This window comes from Armigeres subalbatus, chromosome 2 (genome assembly GCF_024139115.2).
Source record: "Armigeres subalbatus isolate Guangzhou_Male chromosome 2, GZ_Asu_2, whole genome shotgun sequence".
NCBI classification, from domain to species: domain Eukaryota; kingdom Metazoa; phylum Arthropoda; class Insecta; order Diptera; family Culicidae; genus Armigeres; species Armigeres subalbatus.
This window is the reverse complement of record NC_085140.1, coordinates 288,969,282-288,995,138: the sequence shown is the minus strand read 5'-3', so window position 1 is coordinate 288,995,138 and position 25,857 is coordinate 288,969,282. Positions and strand designations below refer to the sequence as shown.

Below are 25,857 nucleotides of genomic sequence, written 5' to 3'. Positions count from 1 at the left end.
CGACGTTACATCGATTTTTCAGTACATTGCTTTGATTACGTCGAGGGATATTACATTATTTTTTGCTGTGTGGTTTAACGTACGAATTGTGAGAAAAATCCAACTTCGTTAGCGGCTATAATTCGGATTTGCACTGAATTGATAATATTCAATTATGACTTCAAAATGAGCTCTTTCGCGGGAGAATGGGACTATACGCACAAAAAGGAATAAATATTACGCACAATTATGACTATCTTTTATTCACAAATGAATAGCTATTCATATATAGCATTTATGCACAAAAACAGCAAAAGTGTGTAAAACTTATGCTTTTTATGCATCAAATTTTACTCCTTTTGTTCCATTTTCCCGCTAAAGAGCATACTTCTCCCCGAGCTTCGTCCCAAAAGAGCAAACAATAAGCCATTTTATGAGACAGATTCGAACAGCTGATCGAAATTTTGAGTGGAGGGCTCGGTCTTTGTTTTGGTAAATTTGCATGTAAACCATCATCATTTCGTCATCATCATCATCATTCCATTTCATTTTCGCAAATGTTCCTTGTAAAGTGTAAATATTAGTATTTGGTCTCCTGTCATTTGAGCTTTCTATAAAATGGCTTATTCAGCTGTGCGTTCAGGTCATGATGCAATGGTTCATAAATATGACAGCCGCTTCAGTCTCCTGGTCGTTTTAGGTGTTATTTACAAGACAACCAAGTGGAATCGAGCAACCATCACCCGTTGTGGAAAGCCGTGATCAGACGTGCGAATACGAAAGTCCCCCGTGTGTGTGTGAGATATAACTTCCCTGGAGCTCTGATTGCTCTTGCAGGTGGAAAATTGTAGTCGTCGTCAGTCGAGCGAGATTCTTGTACGCGGTTCTGCACTGCATTTCCAGCTTCGGGGCAAGTGAAAAAGTGATTTTTAGCTGAATTTGAGTATTCCAACGGGAAAAAAATATTCGACGCAATAATCGAGGATCCATTCCGATCGGAATTCGTTAGAGAATCTAGTGAATGGATTGTGCAAAAAGTATTGTGTGTTGAAGAAAGTTTTACTGGGTGAAGCGAAAATTGTCTGGTTCTGCTGCGTGTCGAAAAAGTGAAAAAACGAGATGTCCTTTGATTTGTGATAAAATAGTAATGGTGGTCAGCAGAAATATGTGAACTGAACCAGTTTTGCTTCCAAGGCGAAAATCAGGTTTTCGCACAGTGCAAAAATCAAAATGCGTAGCGGATTAAATTCTGGCTGAGCTACCACCAGTGGAAGAAGTGCAAAGTGCGTCTGGTACCGTTTCTGGTTTCCATCAGGGAAAAGCAGTTTTTCGTGGCACCCTACACCAGAGTCTCAATCAGTTAACCACCTCGGCGGCAGCTCTTTGCCACTTATATTGGACAACAGTACATCATCGACAAACGGGTGCAAGGATAAAGCACTGGCATTATCAGGACGCATATCTTGGTCTTCGATAAAATTTGAATTTGCTTGTCCCGTTCCGGAAAGGACTGGACACGTCCCAAAGGATCTCGATTGGGAAGAGGTAAGAGGTCGTTTTTGGCTGAGTTTCAATCTTTTCTCTTTCCAACTGGGTAGAGTTAGCAGAAAATGGTTTCAGTACTACTACCAGTGTGTTTTCCAACAGTGTGGGTGTACAATGATAATTTTATTGTATACGTCTGCGGCTACAAATACCAATGCATAAGCCAATTTTGATTACTCCTCAATATTTTGATTTCGACCGACAACAGGAAAACATTACTGTACAATCCATAGGCACCGTGAAAAAATAATTCATATTGTAAAAAGGTAGTAGTTTTATGTATTAAAAAATATTTCAAATTTTAGGATTTTTTGAAATATAAATAGGAGGGCTAAAAACAACTTAGTTGTATTTGCATTAATTAGGCTTTAATATGATGAGGGTGTAACCAATATAGGTTATCGTATGATTAATAAATTACAATTAAAGTTTATTATGAATACGGTTCAAACTTATTCTATCTGATTAACTTCACATAATCGGTGTTCTGTAAAACCCCTTTTTGACTAACTTGTGATGTTTTGTTCGAAAATTAATTCATTTCAATTCATGTTTAAGGATGTTCACAGTTACAGTATTGAGGAACATCCGGTACAATTTGACAATCAATTGGATCTGTTACACGAAAACAGGCGAAAAATGGGTAATTTTTATTGTAATGACTGGATAGAAAATGGTAATCAATTACAGTATGATATGTTCATTCATTCCCGTCGAGTTGGGAAGAATGTGGACCGATTGATGACATAAAGCTCTACACAGATCGTTTCAAATTGAATAATGGAAGGGGTCCGGTCCGGAATCTATGGCAATAGAACAATAATCTCTGGTGTAGGACAATGGTCCACAGCATTTTAGCGGAATATATTGGATTTTGTTTGTACGCGATTTACATTTTCTCAATTTTCCACTCTTCCTATATGTTTAACGTATATCAATTACCATGTGATTTTTCTTTGATTTATTCCGGATTTTTTAAAACATGTTGCGAAGAGTTTGGTGGCAAATTGAAGTCACACGATCAAAAATACGAGCAAAAAAAATCGTGTAAAAACAAAATCCTGTGTATATGCAATATTAGAATGTGCGTTATTATGCCTAAAAAAAGAAAGCAAAGTATTTACGAGACACTGAAGACGGCCTTACTGTTGAGGTCGACATACGTATCTGTCAAAAGTACAATACAGTAGTGGAATTAAATGGAATTGTACAAACTCGTCTTATATGACAAGTAGGAAGTATTTACACTGACAGTCAAGCGGCTCTTCTGTCGCCTCATATTTACACCTGTAATTTAAAGCTAGTATGGGCATACATTCCTGCTTTGATAAACCTATCCATACGCAATAGAGGTTACCTATATTGGATAACTGGTCACACGAATCTAGCAAGAAACAAGATTGATGATGAGCTAGCTAGAAATGAATCGAAAAAAGGTTTGGCCATTTTGGGATCTCAGACAGCTCTATAAAAATAGAGCAATTGTGAGAACTTTCGAGCGATCCTAGGGTCTGTTCAAATATTACGTAACGCAATAGGGGGTGGGGGTTGTTTTATTTTTGTTACGATTTGTTACGCAAAATATAGGGGGTGGGGGTCCTTCGAAAAATTGTTACGCGTAACAATTGAGAAAAAATATTTAAATTTTTCAAAAAATAGTTATTGTCGTCAAAATAGCATAAAACACATAATAAATAATAATTTATTGTATCGTGTTTCAAATTCTACCAAAAACAAGAATTTTTCAAAAAAAATGTATTTGTTACACGTTACGCATAGGGGTGGGGTAGTTCTAAATTTTGTTACAGATTGTTACGAGGGGTGGGGGTTCTTAAAAACAACGTTTTTCGCGTTACGTAATATTTGAACAGACCCAAATGTCGCCTAAAAGTGATATCGCTGATCATCTTCCGCTGGGGGAGGGGGTCACGTGGCGTAGTGGGCTACACGTTCGCCTTAAATGCGCGACGGTCATGGGTTGGATTCCCAGTCCCTCCACCAAGCCCTTGTCAGTCGTCGAAGGTCGCATTTATAAAAATAGATTCTGTTCAGCAAAATACCACAGTATATCACGGCACACAGAGCCTACACAGAAAAAAATTCCATGGTAACGGTTACTATTTTGTAGACTACGCCATGTTTTTAAAACAACCACAAATTTTCAGTTAAATTAACCACACATTCGGACAAATTCACCACTGATTCAGTTCATTGAACAACAGTCCACCAGGACCACAGTTGATTTTTACTGCGCGCATGGGAAAATCAAACGGCTTTGTTGTCTGCTGAAAATCGTCGGTGCATATTCTTAAAATGACCCTCGGAATGGTAATTTCGACCGCAACATTTTGTTGCGTGTACCAAATTAAGAATCGAGCATTCCAGTTCGAGATTCCAGTACGGACGTGCTTTTTGCTCACGCATTTTTCCAAGTGTTTTTTTCTCGTTCGCTCGCTGTTTATGTTTTCGCTTCGTCGCGTTGGCGTTATTTTCTCCCGGACCCGTCATGGGAGACCCGGTGGCCGATTCGGTCGCAGGAAAAGTGCCTAAGCACGCTGCTCTTGGAGGCGCGGGTAACCCCTCCAAGCAGCTTTTGCAGAGCAATGTGTTCTCGCCGTTTCCGCTTGAAGACGCCAGCAATCCGCCGAAAAAGAGAATGAAGCAGCAATCGCAGCTGTCGCAGGTGCAAACTGAGCGGGTGGAGAAGTGCCTGCATGTTTTCGTTAAGGGCGATCCACCGGATATGCCGCCGAAAATCCGCCAGCTCATTGCAAAGGGCCTCAAGTGCACGTTCCGGCTTTGCAGTGAGGGAGTAAAGGTGATGCATGCCAATCCACATCACCAAAATCTATCGTGGAGTTCCTACAGGTTCACAAGTATGAGTTTTACACTCATGAGCTTATCACCGAAAAAGCAGTGAACTCAAGCCTATCGCCGTGCACAAAATCGCTCTCCACGACAAGGCCAGAAAGTACCGAGATCAGCTTTACACGACCAGAAAGTCATATCAAAATTATATCAACATATGTTATTATGTTATACTAAATTTTTATAACAAAATTTGTTTGAAACATGGTGCAGGATGTTATTAAAATATCTAAATTTTCATCAAAAATCACACTACTTGAAACCAAAAACTTTCAAATTTCTCGGGCTGAAAGTCTCCCTAATAGACATGACTCCAGACTGTGATCAACAATCAGAAATATTAGTTTTTGTCTGAAAGAGAATATTTTTCAAGAACATGAAACTAACAACATTACAAATAAGAAAATCTTTTCAAATTATATCAGCGTTGTGATACCTATGGCTGAAGACTTCTACATCTACGTCTATTTTACTACGCTACGTCTATTTTAATTGCCTACTGTTGGGCAATTCGGTGTTGAGCATTTTTAAAAACCTTATTATGATAAAATCCTGTTACAGCATTTGAAGGATAATGGCTACTAAGAACAAAATTGTATCAAAATATGTTATAAATATCGCAAAATTGTGTTGAGTTTTTGTTATGCTTTTCTAGTCGGGTAGCTGGTCCATCTACTGGCGGTAAACAGGAGAACGGTATCTGGCGGCGTCGCATGAATCACGAATTGTATCAGGTGTATAAAGGGCTGGATATTATTAAGCTTATACAACACGGCAGACTACGGTGGGCTGGTCACGTTGTTCGTATGCCAGAAGAACGTCAAGCGAAGATAATATTTAGTAGAGAACCCGGAAGAGGCCGCAGGCTTCGTGGAAGGCCGCGTACACGATGGCTTTTTGCAGTTGAAGAGGATCTGAGGGCGCTCAATGTTCAGGGCGACTGGAAGCGATTGGCCCAGGATCGAGTCCAGTGGAGAAGGATACTCCATTCGGCGTAGGTTCATCGAAGAGCTGTAGCCCATCAAGTATCAAGTAAGTAAGCTGGTCCATCTGGAGCATGGCTCCATCTCCTTCAAGGACCTGAAGCTGATCGGAGTAATAAACTACACCGTCGTCGGCTATGACCGATACCGGCCCGTGCATCGTGACGTGACGCAGTGCACGAAATGTTTCAACTTCGGTCATGGCACCCGAAATTGCCACATGACCGCGCGCTGCAACAAGTGTGGCGAACTGCACCCGACGGATGAGTGCGACAAGATGGAGGTGGCCGATCTAAAGTGCGCCAACTGTGGCGAAAAACATCGGGCCACTACGAAAAGCTTTCCGAAACGCGCAGAGTTCCTGGACATCCAAAGGAAAGCATCAACTAAACATACGAAAAGGAACCGTGTTCCGAGGTGAACCTTCCTGCTATCGAAGCTCCCCGACGAGCGGTACCAGTACTTCCACCGTTACAGCCGCACAAGCGACTGGCCGCAGCAGCAGCATCGATTCAAGCCCTACCACCAGCGAATGGTCCCCGCTTTCTCCTCCTGCATTCAGTCGGCAGCCGGAGAATTAAACTGTCCCACCGGAAGAATCTATTCCGCTCTACACCCCGGAGCAGCTGATGCAAATCTTCTCCCAGCTCGACACTTGGCTGCGTGTTCGCAAAACCCAGTTCGACAAGGTCTTCACTCTTGGCATGTTCATCATTGAAAAATGGCTGCTGGCCTGGTCAACTGGAACGCTTGCTCGCTATTGAGCTAAAGGATTTCCTTGAGGAGTAGGAAATAGACGTGGCGTTCATCACCGAAACTCACCTAAAACCGGAGGTGAACGTCAACATCCCGGACTTCCTCGTCATGCGACTCGACCGGCCGACCAGGAGAGGTGGTGTGGCCATCGCTTTTCGCTACAACATCAATTGTTGTCTGCATCCAAGCTTCCAGCTCAGTGTCATCGAGGCCATCGGTGTCGAAATCACCACTTCTGTCGGCACAATCGCGCTCATCGCGGCGTACTGCCCAACCCAAGCCAAAGTCGGCGATGGCTCATCGGCCGCCCTTCGGAGGGACATCGTCAAGCTAACGCGGAGGCAAGGTCAGTATATCATTGCCGGAGACCTGAATGCCAAGCACCAAGCCTGGGGCAACAGTCGCGGTAATCGAAATGGCACCATCTGGAGCGACGACATGGAGGAAGGCCACTACACGATCCTGAGCCCGGATTCCCCCACTCGGCTGAGTGTCCAGCTTAGTGCCATCGAGGCCGTCGGTGTAGAAATCACCACTTCTGTCGGCACAATCGCGCTCATCGCGGCGTACTGCCCAAGCCAAAGTCGGCGATGGCTCATCGGCCGCCCTTTCGGAGGGACATCTACAAGCTATCCGGGAGACAAGGTCAGTATATCATTGCCGGAGACCTGAATGCCAATCACCAAGCCTGGGGCAACAGTCGCGGTAATCGAAATGGCACCATCTGCGACGACATATAGGAAGGCCACTACACGATCCTGAGCCCGGATTCCCCCACTCGGCTGAGTCGGTCCGGTGTCCACGCAGCACTCGACCTATACATAACCAACATGAACGACCACATCTCGCAGCCGGTCGTCTACCAGGGGCTCAGCTCGGATCACTACCCGGTGATGGTGGAAGTGGGCTCCTCGGTTAATCGTCATCAGCTGTCCCGGCGAAACTATCATCGAGTCGACTGGGGCCGGTTCCAAAGGTGCGTGGACAACAACGTCGACTACGAGGCGCGGCCGGAAACGCCTGAAGCAATCGATCGGCAGCTACGTTCCATCGAGGAGGCGATCTCGGTGGCCCGGGAACAACATGTACCGACAGGTAGGTAAGTAACACCCTAACAATCGATACATTCACCAAAGATTTGATTCGATTGCGGAATGTCACTCGCAGGCAGTTTCAACGTACAGGACTGCTTGAGCTTGAAGCACGCTGAAATCGAATCACAAAAATTATCAAGGCCAGGATATTCTAGACCAGATAGGATATTCTCCTATCAATGCTATTACAGAACTAGGGGGCCCGGAATCTTAGGTGATCTGAGATGGCTCGAACTTGAACGCATAGACATTATCAATACTGATACGATGATATCGATTCTCCTTCCGTACAATTACATTTTATTGATTTGCTGAAGCCAGAAGCCAGATGTTCCTAAGTATTTCTAAGTACATGAGAAAATGACGTGAATATCAACAGTATAATACTCTCATCATTTTACAACTTCTTCTTTGTCAGGACAATCTGTTCTCTACAACAATGTATGCAGGTCTGGTAGCGAGTCACTTTTTAGTGACTTGGTCACTATTTTGAGTCTAGTCACTAAAAAGTCACTATTTGCATCCAAAAGTCACTAAAGTCACTATTTTGCGGAAAATGGTCACTAAAGTCACTATTTTCGCATTGCCTATAAAAAAAGTTAAAAATAAAAATCATTTGTACCTACTATTATTATCCGTCAAATCAAATGTAAATCTGGTAGCAATATATTAATTTTGGAAAATATGCAACAAAAAAGTTCCAAGTGTGTTGTGAAAATCGTGGGGTTATTTCCGATTTATGTCAACTATGATCTTTTTCGTCACGAATGGAATTTGTTAAAATACTGGCTGGCCTCGAGTAATCACAAAAATTATCAAAGCCAGAATTGTGGACCTTAAAAATAATGATTTCTCAAATGAGATCCGCACTCTCCCAGACTATGCAAAACCGTTCTGGAAAATGACCAAAATTTTTAAATCCAAGCCTTGACCCATTCCATCTTTGATCGCACTAGACAATAATGGCTCTAAGGATCGCTTGATAACTCCTGCAGAGAAGGTCGTCACTTCGTCAACTCATACAATCTTGGACAGAACATCATCAATCCACAGCAGCCGTTAGAGAGCATGCTAACAACATCCATCTTATTCTCAATGACTTCTCGGAGTAGTTGTAGATCACAGCTGGCGAATTGACGGCCTATACTGCCCTTCTACGCATAATTGTCCCATGTTACCCTTGATGAAAAATCTCAAACTCGAGTCAATTTGTCCCACTGAAAAAATGAAGTTGTTGTCTGATGATAATAGAAGCTGAAAACCATTTAAATAAGTATGGATTCATTTTATGTCCTGGAAAAGTGTTGCCTACGCTCATAACATCCCAAAAATATTTGTTAAATTTCAAGATCGAATCGATTCTTAAATTGGTGGGACAAATTGACTCGGAGTTTGGATTTTTTCATCAAAGGTAACATGGGACAATTATGCGTAGAACGGCAGTATATCAAATCATCAAAAATCATTAAGGCCTCAGGCTTCGACAACATCCTGAATCTCGAACTCAAACATATGAGTGCTCCGTTCTTCGAGCACCTTTCGCTGATCTTTAATCAGTGTCTCCGGCTCAGCTACTTTTCATCGTTCTTGAAGTCAGCGATCATCCCCATTCGGAAGCCTGGGAAGGATCCTTCTTCCCCAAAAGTTATCGTCCCATCAGTCTTCCCTCAGGATTATCCAAGCTATCCATCACCGGTTACTTGAGTCTGCCGAAAATCTCAACATCTTGCTGGAAGAATAGTTTAGATTCCGACGCGGTCAGTCAACCGTTCATCAACTGACTAGAGTTACCAACGTCCTCTGACGGAACAATCTTCCCAGCTACCTGGTGAAAATCATCAAAAATTATCTGTCGGCAAGGACATTCCGGGTCTCAATCAGCGGAGCGAGCTGCAATGCGCACAACATCGTCGCAGGCATACCTCAGGGCAATATCCTCGAACCCCTGTTTTTTAATCTGTTCACCTCCGATATGCCAGAACCTCAAGAAGGCGCCATTCTGTCTCTGTTCGCAGATGATACGTTTATCGTCTACAACGGTAGAGCGATCAGAGCGTTAGTCAAAACTCCAACGAGGCCTGGATGTCCTGACAGAGTACCTTACGAGCTGGAATATTTGTATCAACGCGGCGAAGACCCAGGTCATGATTTTCACCCACTATAAATCCCCTAAATATGTTCCGCCTGGGGACTGTAAAATCATCCTCAATGGCACGACTGTGGAATGGGCCAATGAAGCCGACTACCTTGGCTTGACCCTCGACATCAAGCTTATTTTCAGGCAACAGGTTGACCAGACGGTGACAAAGTGTAACGTTCTGTTGAAATCCATTGTGGTTGTTACCGTTTTATCTTCGCGCATCGCCTAATATCGTGGTTTTCATCAAAATCAGAACCTGGCTATCATGGACATCGTATTATTTGGTGAAATGTTCAAACATAACATCACATTATGTCCATGATAGCCAGGTTCTGACTTTTTATGAAAACCACGGTATTAGGAGATGCGCGGAATTAGGGCAGGTCACGGTACCCTTTAATCAACCGTCGGTCGTCATTGTCCCTGTAAAATAAGCTTGCAGTCTACAAGCTAATCATCCTCCCTATGATCGAATACGGCATGCCGGTCTGGGAGAGCTGCGCTAAAACCCACCACCCCAAATTTGATGATACTCAACACCCCTCCCAGAACGAGAACATCTGAGGTCCACCGTCTGGCCGGAATAAAAACCTTACATGAGCGCTTTGGTGAGTGTAAAGAAAAGTTTAGGGTCCGTTGCATGCATTCGGATCAGGATTAGGGCGCTAGTTTCAATCTAGGTTATCAAATTTTATAAATAGTAGTGTAGGATTAGTTAGGTTATCAAATTTTCCACAATAATCAATGCCTGCAAAAGGTTATTCTGATCCATTAGATACTATTAATTACTTTTGAATTCCAACTAAAGAATAAAATAATAATTTTCCGTCGTCTATCACAACAGTAAATGAGTTTGTGGGAAGTTATCAAGCCGGCTTCGTCGACGGCCGCTCAACGACGGATCAGATCTTTACTGTACGGCAAATCCTCAAAAAAAAAGCCGTGTACATCAGGTCCCAATGCACCTTCTGTTTATCGACTTCAAGGCGGCATAGGATAGTATCGAAAATCATGAACGAGAATAGCTTTCTCGGGAAGCTTACGAGACTGAACAAAGCAACGATAGATGGTGTGCAAAAGTGTGTGAAGATATTAGTCGAACACTCCAGTACGTCCCATCGATCACTTTCGATTTTTATCGATTATTGAATCGATTAATCGAAGTAATCAATTAATTTGCGACATCCTGATAAAGCGACTAATTCGTGAAATCCTGATAAAGCGATTAGTTACTAATCGATTACTCTCGATTCCTCTCGATTATTGAATCGATTAATCGTTGGGCTGAGTCGATCGATATTTAATACTATGGGTCTCCGGGCCTTCTATCTTTGTTGTACGAGAAAGGGAGAAAACATGTTGTACATTCAGTTTAATGAAAGCTAATTGCCTATTCTCCGGGTATTGACCACCCGACTTGGACATTTTTCGCTTAACTTTTCAAAAGGACCTAAGTAACATTTTTTATGAATTATTTTGAGTACTGCAATCAAAAACTTTCATGCTGTTCTGCGCTATTCAAATTAATTCATGAAAAAAATTTTACTTACGTTAGGATTTATTTACTATGTTCTGAAAACTCATATGAATTATATGGAAGACTTTGATTTGAAAAATGTATTTCAGCAAGGATGTTATCGATCATTTAGTAGTTTATCAATAACTTATTCCAGAAGCTGAATTTCAAAATGTGGTGAACTTCTAGTGCGAAGGTTTTTCTACAACTCTGCCTAATGGTTCGTTGTTGGAATTCACTTATAACGGAGTTAGAGCGCTAGTTACAGTAATTTAAACTAAATGATTGGAATTTTGTTATCATTTAGTCTAAGTTACTGAAACCATAGCTATAACTCCGTTACTAGTGGAATCCAAACAACAAATCATAAGGCAGAGTTGCAGAAAAACCTTAACGCTAGAAGTCCACCATACAACACATTTTGAAATTCAGCTTCTGGAATGAGTTATTGATAAACTACTAAATGATCAAACGCAAATTACTAAATGATCGATAGCATCCTTGTATTTCAGTAAAATGTAACCACTTTCCTTCGATGGGACTCGAACCCACGACCCTCAGTACACTAGACTGGTGCTTTTAACCAACTAAGCTACGAAAAACCTCCGTCGGCCTTCGCAACCTACCTATTGGATTGCGAGTGATTTGACTATGCTTCCAATTTGGGAATCTCGATCTCATTCAGTACATATATGCAAAAATGTCAGCGCACATATCTAACCAAGGGGAATTTGTTTTCGCATTTGCATCAGGTAACGAGCCCACGTAAGTCTGCCGTATATTATGCGATTCACAATATGTATTTTCTTTGTCGAATATTCTCCTATCAATGTTATTTCAGAACTAGGGGCCCGGAATCTAAGGTGATCTGAGATGGCTCGAACTTGAACACATAGACATTATCAAAACTGATACGATGATATCGATTCTCCTTCCGTACAATTACATTTTATTGATTTGCTGAAGCCAGAAGCCAGATGTTCCTAAGTATTCCTAAGTACATGAGAAAATCACGTGTATATCGACAGTGTAATACTCTCATCATTCTACAACTTCTTCTTTGTCAGGACAATCTGTTCTCTACAACAATGTATGCAGGCCTGGTAGCGAGTCACTTTTTAGTGACTTGGTCACTATTTTGAGTCTAGTCACTAAAAAGTCACTATTTGCATCCAAAAGTCACTATTTTGCGGAAAATGGTCACTAAAGTCACTATTTTTGCATTGTCTATAAAAAAGTTAAAAATAAAAATCATTTGTACCTACTATTATTATCCGTCAAATCAAATGTAAATCTGGTAGCAATATATTAATTTTGGAAATTATGCGTGTTGTGAAAATCGTGGGGTTATTTCCGATTTATGTCAACAGGAGATCGTCGATGCATTCTAGCAAAAATTCCGCTTGAGGCCCTTCCTAAATATTTTTGTGATTTTTTTCAGCAGTGAACACGCATGTTAGCAAAAAGAAACGGCAAGATTGGTGCTGCACAGATAAAAATATGTTGTGATTTTAAATGTATTTTCATGCACATATTTGGAGCATGTAAATAAACGTAACATTCAATCGTTCTAACTATTCTTTTAAATCGAAATAAATCTAAACTGTGCTTGCTTGTAAAATTCAGTCAAATTTAATTGAATATCGAATGTTAATTCGTTTGATGGGATAAGCTGCAATTTTACACGTCGTTGAATTTTCATAATTATTTGCTGTGTGTGAGATGTGAGATGGAAAATGGAATAGTTCCCTTATATTCGAAAGTTTTTTTTTAACTCGATAATATTTGGCCACCCATTTTTAATTATCTTTAATACTAAAGTCTGTCTTTTAGAAATTATTTTAAAATATTATTTTAAAATTTATGAATTTTGGGATAAGAGACAATGGTTTTATTGGATGTTCAATTTTTTTTTTCTCCGATAGCCACGTCATGTCCAAAATTTTAAAAACTTTATTTAAATTTGTTATTAAATCATTGTTTAATAACGGGTCAAATCGTATTTTTTTAAATTTCCTAATTATTTTAATTACTTTATATTTTTTTAACAAATTTTCCCATCAAAGATTTATAAGCTTTGTGAGTGCAAATAGTTCACCGTCTAGGAATCAATTATTTTATATAATTGTTTGGCTGTTATACAGAGAACTTCGAGCTCATATTAAACAACAATAATGGGGGCCTCCTTAGCCGTGCGGAAAGACGCGCGGCTACAAAGCAAGACCATGCTGAGGGTGGTTGTCCAGCCAACAATTCTGTTCATATAAATCATTTGCAATCCAGTTAAGGTGGATTCTTATTTGGTAAAAAATAGATCATATAAGGGGCCGTCCACAAATTTGGAGGCCATATACGTACATGCGGAATAAATTTTCTTGTTTATATGATTTCATATGAAGTAAAAAGACCCTTTATACAACTTCGCTTGTAACTATATTTATCGTTATTTATGACTTCGTATGTATCAATTTATAACTCAACATTGTAACATTAACAACTTAAAAGTACCCATACCTAAAAAATCTTTTCGGCAATATGCTTTTCAGCGATATAAGGTAAATTGACCGACTGTGGCAAAAAAATCCACTGATCCATGATGAATTCTTACTTAGGCCGTTACAAATATTTAATTTACTTTTTGTCCTACTGGTCTCCGAAAGATCAAAAAATAAATATTAGAATGAAAAAAATCAAAAAACTCCTCGGATTTGTTAAAGGATGTTTTGAAAATCCTCAAAATTATCCGAATTTTATTTTGTTGCCCCCTCAAAATATTATTTTTTGGCAAAAAAATCCGAGGGGGAAGAAAACAAAATAGATTTTAAATCTAGACCAATATTTGAAAAGGGCGTAACAGCCAAAATTTATTCTTTCTGATTCTTCGTCTACATATAAAGCTATATATGTGGACAAAGAATCAGAAGGAATCAATTTTGGCTGTTACGCCCTTTTCAAATGTTGGTCTAGAAATAATTGTATCGACCTTAATGTTTTTTAAAGTTCTCTTCTAATTATTCTGCATTTACAAATTCGGGGTTCGATTCCCGGTGCTGGTCTAGGCAATTTTCGGATTGGAAATTGTCTCGACTTCCCTGGGCATAAAAGTATCATCGTGCTAGCCTCATGATATATGAATGCAAAAATGGTAACCTGGTTTAGAAACCTTGCAGTTAATAACTGTGGAAGTGCTTAATGAACACTAAGCTGCGAGGCGGCTCTGTCCCAGTGTTGGGATGTAATGCCAATAAGAAGAAGAAGATAATTATCAACATAATTTTGTGACACAACTTGTAAGTCACTACGCGTTCTCGTGACGCCGGGTAGATACCTTCTCGTGGTGTGTAACTACCAATTGTCACATTCTTAGCTTCTGGCTGATCCAATGAATACCATCCCCAATATCCAACTCCATGGTACTTATGAGAGTTTCACTGGTCTCTTGCTTGTTTTTGGCTTTTCTTATTTTCTGATAGCATTTTAGATTTAGTATTTAGAAAATAAAACACTAGTTTGCAATCTACGAATTATACCGTAACAATGCTAATGCAACTTTTAGTTATATACCCGATTTAAAACTTTATACAAAAGTCACTATTTGGTCACTTTTTCTGCAATTGAAAGTCACTATTTGGTCACTTTTTCGTCATCGTTGGTCACTAAAGTCACTATTTTGAACGGCATTTATCGCTACCAGCCCTGTAGTATGTAATGTAAATGGCATTTTGTTGGGGCAATTTTGGTCTAAGATTCTGCATCCAAAGTAATGCCCTAGCCAAGGTCAGGGGGGTTGACGGTATTGAAAATAATATTCATCTGTGTCATATCACATTTGGAGCACTTCAGTGCGCCTCTAACGATTCACAGTGGATCGGCTGCTTTGCAGACTGAACCCCTGATCGTATGTCCCGGCATACTTATCGGTATAGCTCTTTACATGGAGGATCCGCTAGGGCTTATTAGCACTCTCCAAGGGGTCGGGAAATTGATCAATTTCTGGTCAACTGGAAGTAGCGAAGCCAACGCGTGGCCATAGGTAGGTTGGATAGGTTGTAATATAGATTGAAATTGAGAAGTCGTGAATCACAATAGATCATTTTTATATTTTATTATATTTTAGATACATTTAAATTTCAGAATGTTTTCAATTGGGAGTGGGAGACTATTTAGACTTATCAGGATTTGTATCAGGTTGGAAAATTTAAAATTATAATTTCGATGCAATGAAACCAAATATGAATAGAAAATAGCTTAAAGATAGGAATCTGAATTTATGTTCCCCACATAATAATTAATATTTCTTACGTAAACTTTGCATAGCTTCTGATGATGAGTTTTAACTTCATAGCAAACCAGAAATCGGCCAAGAGAAAAACGTAGGATTTAAAAAAAATAGATTGATTATAAAATGAAATAAAAACATTTTAGATTTAGATATTCAGATAGGATTTTTTGTTTTATTTCTGTTTGACAAATTGTTTAGAGTTGCGAAGAAAGAAGTTTACTGTACTATTGGATAGAAAAATATAAAATTGAAATCCTTAGATAGAAGAGAAACAGAAGAAAAAAAAGTAGAGATTGAGCTATGAAAGAGAAGATAGAGATTGATAAAAGAAGAAAGCAGACATTGATAGACAGAGGAAGGACAGAGGATTTGTAAGGCAATACTTAACAATTATTTTGTAGTTTTAAGGACACTCCTCACGGAATCCAAGTTTCAAAGTGCTCGCGTTTTCGGAGGCACACCACTCGATACAGAGGCGGCGGACAACTGTCATTTTTGTTGATTTAGCTTTGCTGCGTCGCAGCATGCGTGAAATAATAAAAATAACAGTTGTCCGTTGCTTCCGTATCGAGTGGTGTGCTCCCGAAAACGCGAGCACTTTGAAACTTGGATTCCGTCAGGAGTGACCTTAAACATACTGTATCTAACAATGACTAAAACACTAATAAGAAAAAGGTATATAAGACGTTTATGTTGAAACTTAATAGATAACCGACAACAACACAGTGACAATAACAGATCTAAAATATAGAAGACAAGATGTGTTTTACATTGGGTCGTATGAATAAAAAGTAGCAAAACTCAACGCTTGTAGTATCTACTCAAAAATAAAGTCCACAGAGAAAACTACATGTTTGATATGAATAAAAACATTTTCGAACTTATGGCATATGCTACATTCGAACTTAGCCTTTACTACAGTTTACTACCATTTACTACACGGAGAAACGTCAAAACAAAATAAACCCCATGATGACGATGATGATTTCATCATTTTTTGCGGCTAATCAACAAAAGACATGTCTGTTTTGTTTGTTTTCCCTAAATTGGAGTTCTATTTTCAGGAACAAAGCCGATTCGCTTCGATTCTGATGAATAATCTGCATTTGAAACATGAGTAGCAACGTCTTGAGCAGACTACAAGAAATCAGTAGTAAACTCTTGTTTTATTCATACCGAATCAGTTGTTTGTAGTATGTTCGAAATGAATAGTGTAGTAAAGTCTCTTTTATTCATACGAACATGTTCCACAAGTGACGTTTACTACTGAAAATGTAGTAAAGTTGATCTTACTACTTTTTATTCATACGACCCATTATCTATACAACTCATAATTATAAAAATGACTCAATAAACAATCAACGCGGAACAATACTGAAATATTCAAATTTACATTTTGACTAGACTTTGTCCTATGTGACTTACTTGACTGACCAAACCACATTTCTGAAAGTTGTCAAGAGGATTATGTTAGCTGATTCCCACAGTCCGGTGGTCATTTTGTCAAAGTAGACTAGTTCTTCCGGCATAATCACTTGTCAACTATCAAAGACCCACCCCGATCATGGCAATCCTAAGGGGCAAAAAAAAGATTCTGCATCCAAAGTAATGTATTGTTAGACAACGTAACAGGATCATATTTACAAGCGTTCAAGTGATTCGTGCATCATTAATTAAAATGCTAATGCCAAGTTAAAAGGCAAATGGGTTTTATTAAGTTTTGAATACCAAAGTTCCGGTTTGATAATACCGTGCTTCACCGGCTAGGCTATGGGAGGTGTCTACTAACATTGAGCACTGAGAAAAAATATGAAATATTCACAAACATTCAAACGCAAGCGATTTTCCATTCACATGCAGTATGCGCAGCACGTATTCACCTACATGCTATATCATCTACATCCAGCTAATATGCAACGTACCTCTATATATAGATAATCGTGCCCTGATGATGCTGAATTGCATGACGGAATGTTTATTTGCTTTACTTTCGCATTGCTCACACACTGCAAGTTTGTTTAGTTTACTGACGGTTGTAATGCTTCTTGTAGATAGATATCTATATCTACTTACAGTTACCAGGTTTGTGCGTATTTAGTTTTTATTTCTGTTTTGTTGTTGGTGGAAGTGAACACTTGATCAAATTCAATCCTACCGTCAATGAATATGCATTGTGCATTCGAAAGTAAGCCTTGGGTGCACATTTGAATCATCTATCGCTATCTGCATTCTACTTTGTAGTTTGCATTTCATATCAAGGGCTAGATAATATTTACCTTTCATATAGGCTACTAAATTAACTAGGCCACTAAATCATTCTTATTTTAAAGCTTCAACGCGCAGAACAAGCGCTACCGTCATGCGGGGTTTCTTTTGGCTCCGTAGGCTACTTTTAATTTATGATGTTCAAAAAAAAAAATAAACGAAAAGATACGAAATTTTAAACAGAAAATTATCATCCAACAAGGCACCCGAATGGTTATACATAAATTAACAAGAATTACTTTTCATACGAATTACATGTTGCACATTGAAACCCTGCTGCTGGTTGTTTGGCCCCATACGCGAAAAGGCACAAAAAATGAAAACAAACGGTTCAATAAACTGTTACGCAAGAAAGGTGTGCAAAAAATGGTGCAGCAGCGGTCGGCCGACGTCTAACCGTACAGTAGCTCTGTGAGGCATGCTGTTCGGTCCATTCATAGCGGAGGAAGTAGGTGTTGGAGAACTCACTCACTGGCTTACAGCGTTAGAGCAATGTTTGGGGTCAGATCAGCTATTTTATTTCGTACATATCAAGCCTCCAGTACGGCTGACTGTATGGGTGTTGGTGAATGTCTTCTCAAAATTTCTGCCGTTCCTTGACTTAACCGTTATACTATTGTATGTAGGCACGTTGAATTCCGGCAAACTTTTAACGCTATGTTTCTCTTATCTGTTTCAGGCTGTTCCGCAGATCTTATCGATGTAGCAAATCGAAATAGTCGAAAAGTACCGATAGCATTTCCGTCACATATTACGAACCATCACAAACCAGTTACTGTCGTTGTTATCATCTGATTTATCTGTGATATAATTACTCGATTCATTTCGCGTAACAAGAATCCTTCTGGGGGATCTGACTCCGTCCTAAAAGGTGAGTAATAATATAGAACAGATTCATCATCGTAGTTAGCAATTATTCAAGAGACGAGCTTATGGGGGAACCATAGAGTGAACCATGATATAGCAATTATTCCATAACAAATGATAGGAATCAATACTTAATGTGACGAAATAAACCAGCCTAGGGCTATAATTCTAGTGTTCGATCTCCATCCTGAGCGATGTTCAGCTATCGCTTTAACCTGTTTCCAGGTTAGATTTTGGTCGAGTTCTTTTACTATTTTATTGAGGCTTCGCCGCCATGAGCCTCTGGGTCTGCCTCTGTTGAGATGTCCCGCTGGGTTCCAGTCTAATGCTTGTTTAGAGATTTCATTTCCGAGAAGGCCTCGTAATGTGCCTCGTTGAGGCCGATTATTTTCTCAGGAACCACCTTGCGTCTCTGGGCCCCCCACATATTCTAGTGATTGAGACGATCGAAAGCTTTTTCGTAGTCAATGAATCCCAGGTAAAGGGACTTTTGGAATTTGTAGACCTGCTCCAGAATGATACAGAGCGTGACAATATGGTCAACACAGGATCTTCCGGCACGGAATCCGGCCTACAGCTGCCGGAGAGTCGCATCGATCTTCTCCTGAATCTGGTCTAGGATAACTTTGCATAGAACTTTGAGAACGGTACACAGCAACATAATGCCTCGCCAGTCATACACACTGCTAAAAAAGTTTACACACAAAAGACTTTGAAGTATGCTCTTTTAACTATAAAATATTTAATTATGACTTCAAAGTACGCTCTTTCGTGGGAGAATGGGACTACACACAAAAAGGAATTAATATTATGCACAATTATGACTATCTTTTATTCACAAAGACAAACGATTAACATTTATGCATAAAAACAGGAAAAGTGTGTAAAACTTATCCTTTTTATGCATCAAATTTTACTCCTTTTGTGGGTAATCCCATTCTCCCGCAAAAGAGTGTATTTCTGCCGGAAAGAGCATACTTTCAGCTGTGCGTGCAGTCAGGTCATGTTTTTTTGGGCACCTTTACTAGGATACCTCGCATCCAGTCGACCGGGAAAGTTGCGATGTCCCAGATATTACGAAATAAACGATGCAGTAGTTGAGCGGATGTCATGGGGTCAGATTTGAGCACTTTGGCTGATATGCGAAATGCGATCGATCCTTGGGGCTTTATTCGATTTCATGCTTGATGGCTGTTTGAATCTCTAGTCGGATCCTAGGCAGGTCATGCAGAGGTGGTGATGGCCCGGCTGGCACTTGAAAAAGTTGTTCGAAGTGCCCGAACCAGCGTTTCAGCTGGTCAGTTGAGTCGGTCAATAACTGATCATTCGCGTCTTTCACAGCCATCGTTGCATTCATCTTCGCCCAGCTTAACCGTCGTGAGATATCGTAGAGGAGGCCAATGTCCCCGGTTGCTGCGGCTCTCTCTCCTTCGTCGGCCAGAGAGTCTGCCCACGCTCGCTTGTCTCGTCGACATAAGCGATTTACTTCCTTTCCAAGAGCTGAGTATCGTTGACGAGCTAAGACTTTTGCTCCTCTGGTTTTTGATCGCTCTGTCGCGGCTTTGGCTTCTCTTCGCTCCTCTATCTTCCTCCAGGTCTCGTCGGTGATCCATTGTTTTCTCTGGGTGCGCAGTTCCCCCAGATTGTTCTCGCTGATTGCGATGAAGGCATTCTTTATGGCGGTCCATTGGTCGTTTGGACGTTTGGGGTCCGAATATGGACGCTGGGGCTCAAAATTCGAGACGGATAGTACGCTCCGCTCCCATAACCGGCCTGTGGCTCGGTGTAGCGGCTTGGTGCCTTTTTCTTCTTCGGTAATTTGGAGCTGGCAGTCCGGCTGGAACAGGTGGGTAGCTTATTGGGAAGCTCGGAATCCGACTAGGCAGTTCGAGTTCGACTGGGACGTTATCTAAATCGATGAGCTGAAGAAGAGACTGGATCCAGTGCCTACTTGATCTTAGTAGCTTCCTTCATTTCGACTTCCAGAAATCCTTTCCAGGGAAAGATCCATAACGTTTTTTATGTATTACCAGACTAAGGCCGGAGTGGCCTGTGCAGTATACAAAAGTCTTCTCTATTCAGCTTGGTCCATGGCTGCACGTCGCCAACCACGCATTCTGCGGAGGGTCCGCAAATCGTCCTCCACCTGATCGATCCATCTTGTCAGCTGTGCCTTCCTGTTCCCGTCGGATCGTTGTCGAGAACCATTTTCACCGGATTACTGTCCGACATTCTGGCTACGTGCCCGGCCCACCGCAGTCTTCTGATTAACGGCGTTAACGATGGATGGTTCTTCCAACAGCTGACTCGTGGTTCATTCGCCTCCTTCACGTACCGTTCGCCATCTGCACCCAACCATAGATGGTACGCGCACTTTCCTTTCGAAAACTCCCAGTGCGCGTTGGTCCTCCTCCTCCATAAGCATCGTCCAGGTCTCGTGTCCGTAGAGAATTTCCGGTCTAATAAGCGTTTTGTAGATAATCAGTTTGGTACGGCGGCGAACTCTATTCGAACCGTTTTGCAGAGTTAAAAGTACGATTTCCTGCCATGATGCGTCTCCGAATTTCTCTGCTGGTATCGTTATCGGAGGTCACCAGTTAGCCCAAGTACACGAATTCTTCAACCACTTCGCTTAAGTTGTCCTCTCTTGAGCATCTTCCTCTTGAGGCTTCCTCCATCCTAAAAAAGTTACGTGCCATAATATCAATGTCGTCGGCGAAACCAAATAACTGGACGGACTTCGTGAAAATCGTACCACTCTGCGTGTTTCGAAGGGACTCGAAATGCCCCTGAAACTCGCACACATTACGCACATCACCCGATCCATCGCCGCCTTGATCAAGCGTATCAGTTTATCCGAAAATCCGTTTTCGTGCATTAGCTGCCATAGCTGGTCCCGATCGATTGAATCATATGCGGCTTTGAAGTCGATAAATATATGATGTGTGGGCACGTTGTATTCGCGGTATTTCTGCAATACCTGTCGTACGGCGAACACCTGATCTGGACTAGAGCGTTCACCCATAAGTCCCGCCTGGTACTGCCCCACGAAATCTCTTGCGATTGGTGTTAGTCGGCGGTATAAAATTTGGGAGAGTACCTTGTAGGCGGCATCCAGCAATGTGATTGCGCGGTAGTTGCGACAAAGCAAAGATGTATGGTTAACAAAACATGATAATTTTTCATATACAAACGTATTATGAATAAGCATCTGTTCAACAGACAGTAAGACTATTTTAAAATATATCTTAATACTTTTGTACATCTTGTTTTTAATTATACCAATAAACGAAGGTAAAGCATATAATTTTTATTTTTTATTCTTTTTTCAGGGTGAAGGTGCTTTGTCCCCCTGGCCAACAAAACCTAGTGTGTGGAAAGTAGTGTCTAGTGAAATTGATGAGTCTAGTGGAATGGAAAACCGAAGGTGGACAATATAACAACATAAATGGCAGCATTTTGTGTGTGATGGGAATGGATTAGAGAGCAGAATCAAAACACTAGTGCTCAAATAAAAATTGGACTGTTCGTTTATGACGAATTATACTTGAGTAAATACGTGCCAGCATAAAAGTCATCTTCCATGTGTATGGGACTGAGGAAGCTAGAATCGAACAATTAGATCATAATTAACCACAATCACAATTTTCAACACAAAGTGAAATGCAATAATATCTACTACAATATTTAAATCACTAAACAAAAACCTTTATCTCTAACGCCATTCGTGTGTGAGAAAACCTTAAAAGCAGAAATTTTTAAATCTAAGAGAAAGCAAACTTCAACTATCCCACGTGAAAATCTACATTAAAATCAAATTTAAGCAACATATAAGTGCATATATACCAAGAATCTATATTTCTTCGAATCAAAAAACGAAAACATATTAAAAACCGTCATTGCATAAAGTCATTTCCTGTGAAGATTATTAACTGGAAGTATCTGTGAGTGAAAAAAAAAATCAATTTCAAAATTTGTCTTGATAAGTGTAAGTAAAACTAAGCCTAAACAGCAATCCACATGGACTACTATCAAACTAGCAGTAAATCAGTGAGTGTTATCAACGTTCTGTCTGCTTTTATCTGTGGTTTTAGTGTAATCTAAATGCTAAGCAAACAACATTGCAGCGCAAGCAACATATGTGAATGAAAACAATAATACATACTAATTGTGAAGAACAATGTGACTTGCAATTCACAGCAGCACTGAAATAAAGAAAAGATAAACTAAACATTCATTGTGTTCCAAGATTTTTTTAGCAAAGTGATCGAAACATACTCGAAGAGACTTAGCCAATCTGACTGCTGTCTAATAGAGAAAAAAAAACTGTGGTTTTCGCCCCAAACAAAGTGGTGAATCTACGCCTGATAAGAATAAAAGAACACTCTTTATGTGCTCTGAAACGTGAAGAAGCTGAACTGTTCCTAAAACCAACACTAAATTGGTTCGACAACATTCCAAATGAAAAAAGAAAACGATTAGCCGGAAGTAAACGGGTGCAGCTCCTACCGGAATATACCGAAGCCAGGACCGCCAGGAGTTGAATGATAACGATGCAGTTTTGTTACAATTACTCAATCCAATACGAACAAGTCTGAATAAGCTTTAAAGTGTGTAAGCTTACTAGTGAATGATGACGATAGGCGTAAGTTTGTGTCTAAGTGATATTGCGCAGAAAATAGTGCAAATCTGTTAATTCCCATCATCGGTATTGCTAACGATCAATCTGGACATCAAAATGGGTGCAATAGAAGAAGTGATCATCGATCGCAGATCGTTTAAACTAGTTTTCGATATCAGCGAATCATGGAAAAACGAAAGCCACAGCAGCCATAGTGTGAAGAAAGTTAATAACACTGTGAATATGATATGTGATTTTATTAATTACCTGATTAAATTTAACGTTAATATTAGCATACATGTAGAGAAGAAATTTTTTCTACGACTCCAGCATTACACAACAAATGACCAAAATCTAGTGCATAAGAGCCAATTTCATACGGTCGAAGATACACCAAGTATAATTACAGTTGAACTACACACTAAGAACAATTCTTCTGGATACACATCGTTTGAGGAGCTTCTGAGATTAACTGAACGCCAGAGACGAATGGAAGCACATGGATTCAACTCTTCGCGCTACCTGCGTCTCTGTGGTGGTGGGGAAAGTTCGCTCAACAACGGAACTAGTGCATGGGGATCACCTCCATCCAATGCCAATACAGCGTCGTGGGGTGCAGTTGCTCCGCAACAACAGGGATGGGGAAACACACCGCCAAATCCGAACCAGAGACCAGACATCGGAAAGCAGATGCAACCGCCACAAGGACCCGTTGGTGGACCGATGGGAGGTTCCGGCAACGGAGCAAACAGCTGGAATCAGGTCGTCAATACTAACAAGCCGCCACTTCAACCACCACCACAACAACAAATACCGCAACCACCAAATCAACCACCTCCTACTGGAGCTAATCCTGGAAATAGTAACAATCAGCCTCCATCCGCTCAGCAACAACAACCACCGCCACAACCAAACCAACAACCACCAGGCGGAAATCCTCAACTCTCAGCTCAACCAGGAGCTCCAGTTCAAAGTTCATCCTCTAAACTGGAACATCTCAATTCAATGCGCGAAGCTTTGTTCAGCCAAGATGGCTGGGGTTGTCAGCACGTTAACCAAGACACCCAGTGGGATGTACCAGCATCACCAGAACCTGCCAACAAAGATGCTCTTAAAATGAACATCAACAATGGAACAGAACTGTGGGAAACAAATCTTCGTAACGGTGGCCAACCGACTCAACAGCCAACTCAGAAAACACCGTGGGGACCATCTAGTAACATCGGTGGTACATGGGGTGTCGATGACGATAGCAATGCGGAAAATAGCAGTGTTTGGAACGGTGGCGCCGCCGCAGGTGGAAATCCTCCCGTTGCTGGGCAACAAGGCTGGAATCAAAATAATAACGCTATGTGGCCTCCAAATGTTGCAAACGCTCCACCCAAAAAAGAACCTGAATGGACTGGTAATGTGCCTGTACCTGGGGGAGCTAACAATTGGGAGAACCGCGGAACCGCTGCTCCCCCTCCACCGCATATCCCAGCTCCACCATTGGACATGCCTAATGTCGACATGCGCAATATGCGTCCGCCGGGTGCTATTGAACCTAGCCGTGAATTCCGTGGAGATCCAAGAGGTATATCAGGTCGTTTGAACGGTGCATCCGGTATGTGGGATCAACATCCAATGCCCAATACTCCTCTCAACAAAATGCCTCCTCAAGCCCCTATGCTTAACCCTGCAAGTGGTAACCAGTGGCCAGTAGGAGCTGCTGGCCCCCAGAATGTTCCACCGTCTAAACCTCAAGCATCATGGGATGAAGCATCACCCCCGGCAAGTCGCCGTAATATGTCTAACTTAGACGATGGAACTTCCTTATGGGGAGCTCCTGCTAATCCTAACCGCCCTAATGGGCCTAATGAGGGTATGGTACGCAATGGCAGAAATCCTCTTGGGGGTAATACTGGTCCAATTGGACCTGGGGGAATCAATGGTCCAAGGCTTGGTGGTCCTGGAAATCCAATGAAATCGGATATGTGGAGTCATGGAGGACCTGGTGCAATGCGCAATGGTTCATGGGACGACAACAGTAATAATTGGGAAGATAAGGGTCCAGGCGGCCCCCTAGGAGGTGTAGGTGGGGGTGGGTCTACTTGGAACGATGGACCAGGAAATCCATCGACATGGAACAACAAAAAGCCAATTGTAGGCGGTGGCAATGTTTGGCCAGAGACATCGGATCTTATCGCTGGTGATTGGGGGGCTGGCATTGGTGCTGGTAAGCCACCAAATAAGCACAATCCACAGGAAATTATTCGCAGCAGCAAGCAGTTCCGGATTCTCTACGATATGGGCTTTAAGAAGGAGGACATAGATCAAGCCCTTCGCACGTCCAATATGAGCCTAGAAGAAGCCATGGAGATGTTGCAACGTAACAACGGTAACAATATGCCGGACTGGCGACGTCACGATGATCATCCCGGAGGTTTTGAGCCACCTTTTTCAGGTGGGCGCTTCCCCGGCGGTGGTGCTGGACCATCGTTGCAATTTCCACAGGTATGTAATGGTTTCTGTTTTATTGTTTTTTTATTTTTATGATGTCAAATATTGGGATTTAGTTTATGCTGAAAATCGCCTTTATCTGCAATTCAAATGTGTCTAATGTTGATATCATATTTTAACGTATACCGTGACCTGCCCTAATTCCGCGCATTGCATATTACTGTGGATATTATCCAAATTGATAAATATAGAGTAGGATGTCCCAAAATTGCACAATGTCTGGAAAGTTGGGGGGTCAACCTTCAAATGAAAGCTAAGGGTATAACAAAAGAAGAATTGTACTACGACAACTCTGGTAAATCACATTTAGGGGTAGCCCCGACGCATTTTATGAAAAAGTCCATTTTTTGTAGCTAGGGTAAGGTGGGGCAGAATGGGTCAGGACCGTTTACAGCATCGTATTTATTTTAATGTGGAGATGATGACTTTGTAGGGGGAA

At 41.0% G+C, this 25,857-nt stretch overlaps 1 protein-coding gene and 1 non-coding gene across 4 annotated transcripts in view; one reads left to right on the top strand and one right to left on the bottom strand.

Moving 5' to 3' along the window:
• Positions 1 to 792: 792 nt before the first annotated feature.
• Positions 793 to 25,857, top strand: part of LOC134212377 (protein Gawky-like) — a 45,251-nt gene continuing 20,186 nt past the window's right edge. Inside the window, exons 1-4 of one of the 3 annotated variants that reach the window (XM_062690158.1) lie at positions 793 to 1,524; positions 18,108 to 18,299; positions 21,628 to 22,283; positions 22,545 to 25,412. In XM_062690158.1, the coding sequence (XP_062546142.1) occupies positions 23,034 to 25,412 (2,379 nt within the window). In that variant the 5' untranslated portion in view covers positions 793 to 1,524; positions 18,108 to 18,299; positions 21,628 to 22,283; positions 22,545 to 23,033. The remainder of the gene's footprint in view (positions 1,525 to 18,107; positions 18,300 to 21,627; positions 22,284 to 22,544; positions 25,413 to 25,857) is intronic. The other 2 variants (XM_062690160.1, XM_062690159.1) reach the window with 2 other exon arrangements.
• Trnat-agu (transfer RNA threonine (anticodon AGU)) lies at positions 11,409 to 11,483 on the bottom strand. The gene has a single exon. It is a non-coding gene; the product is annotated as a tRNA-Thr (tRNA).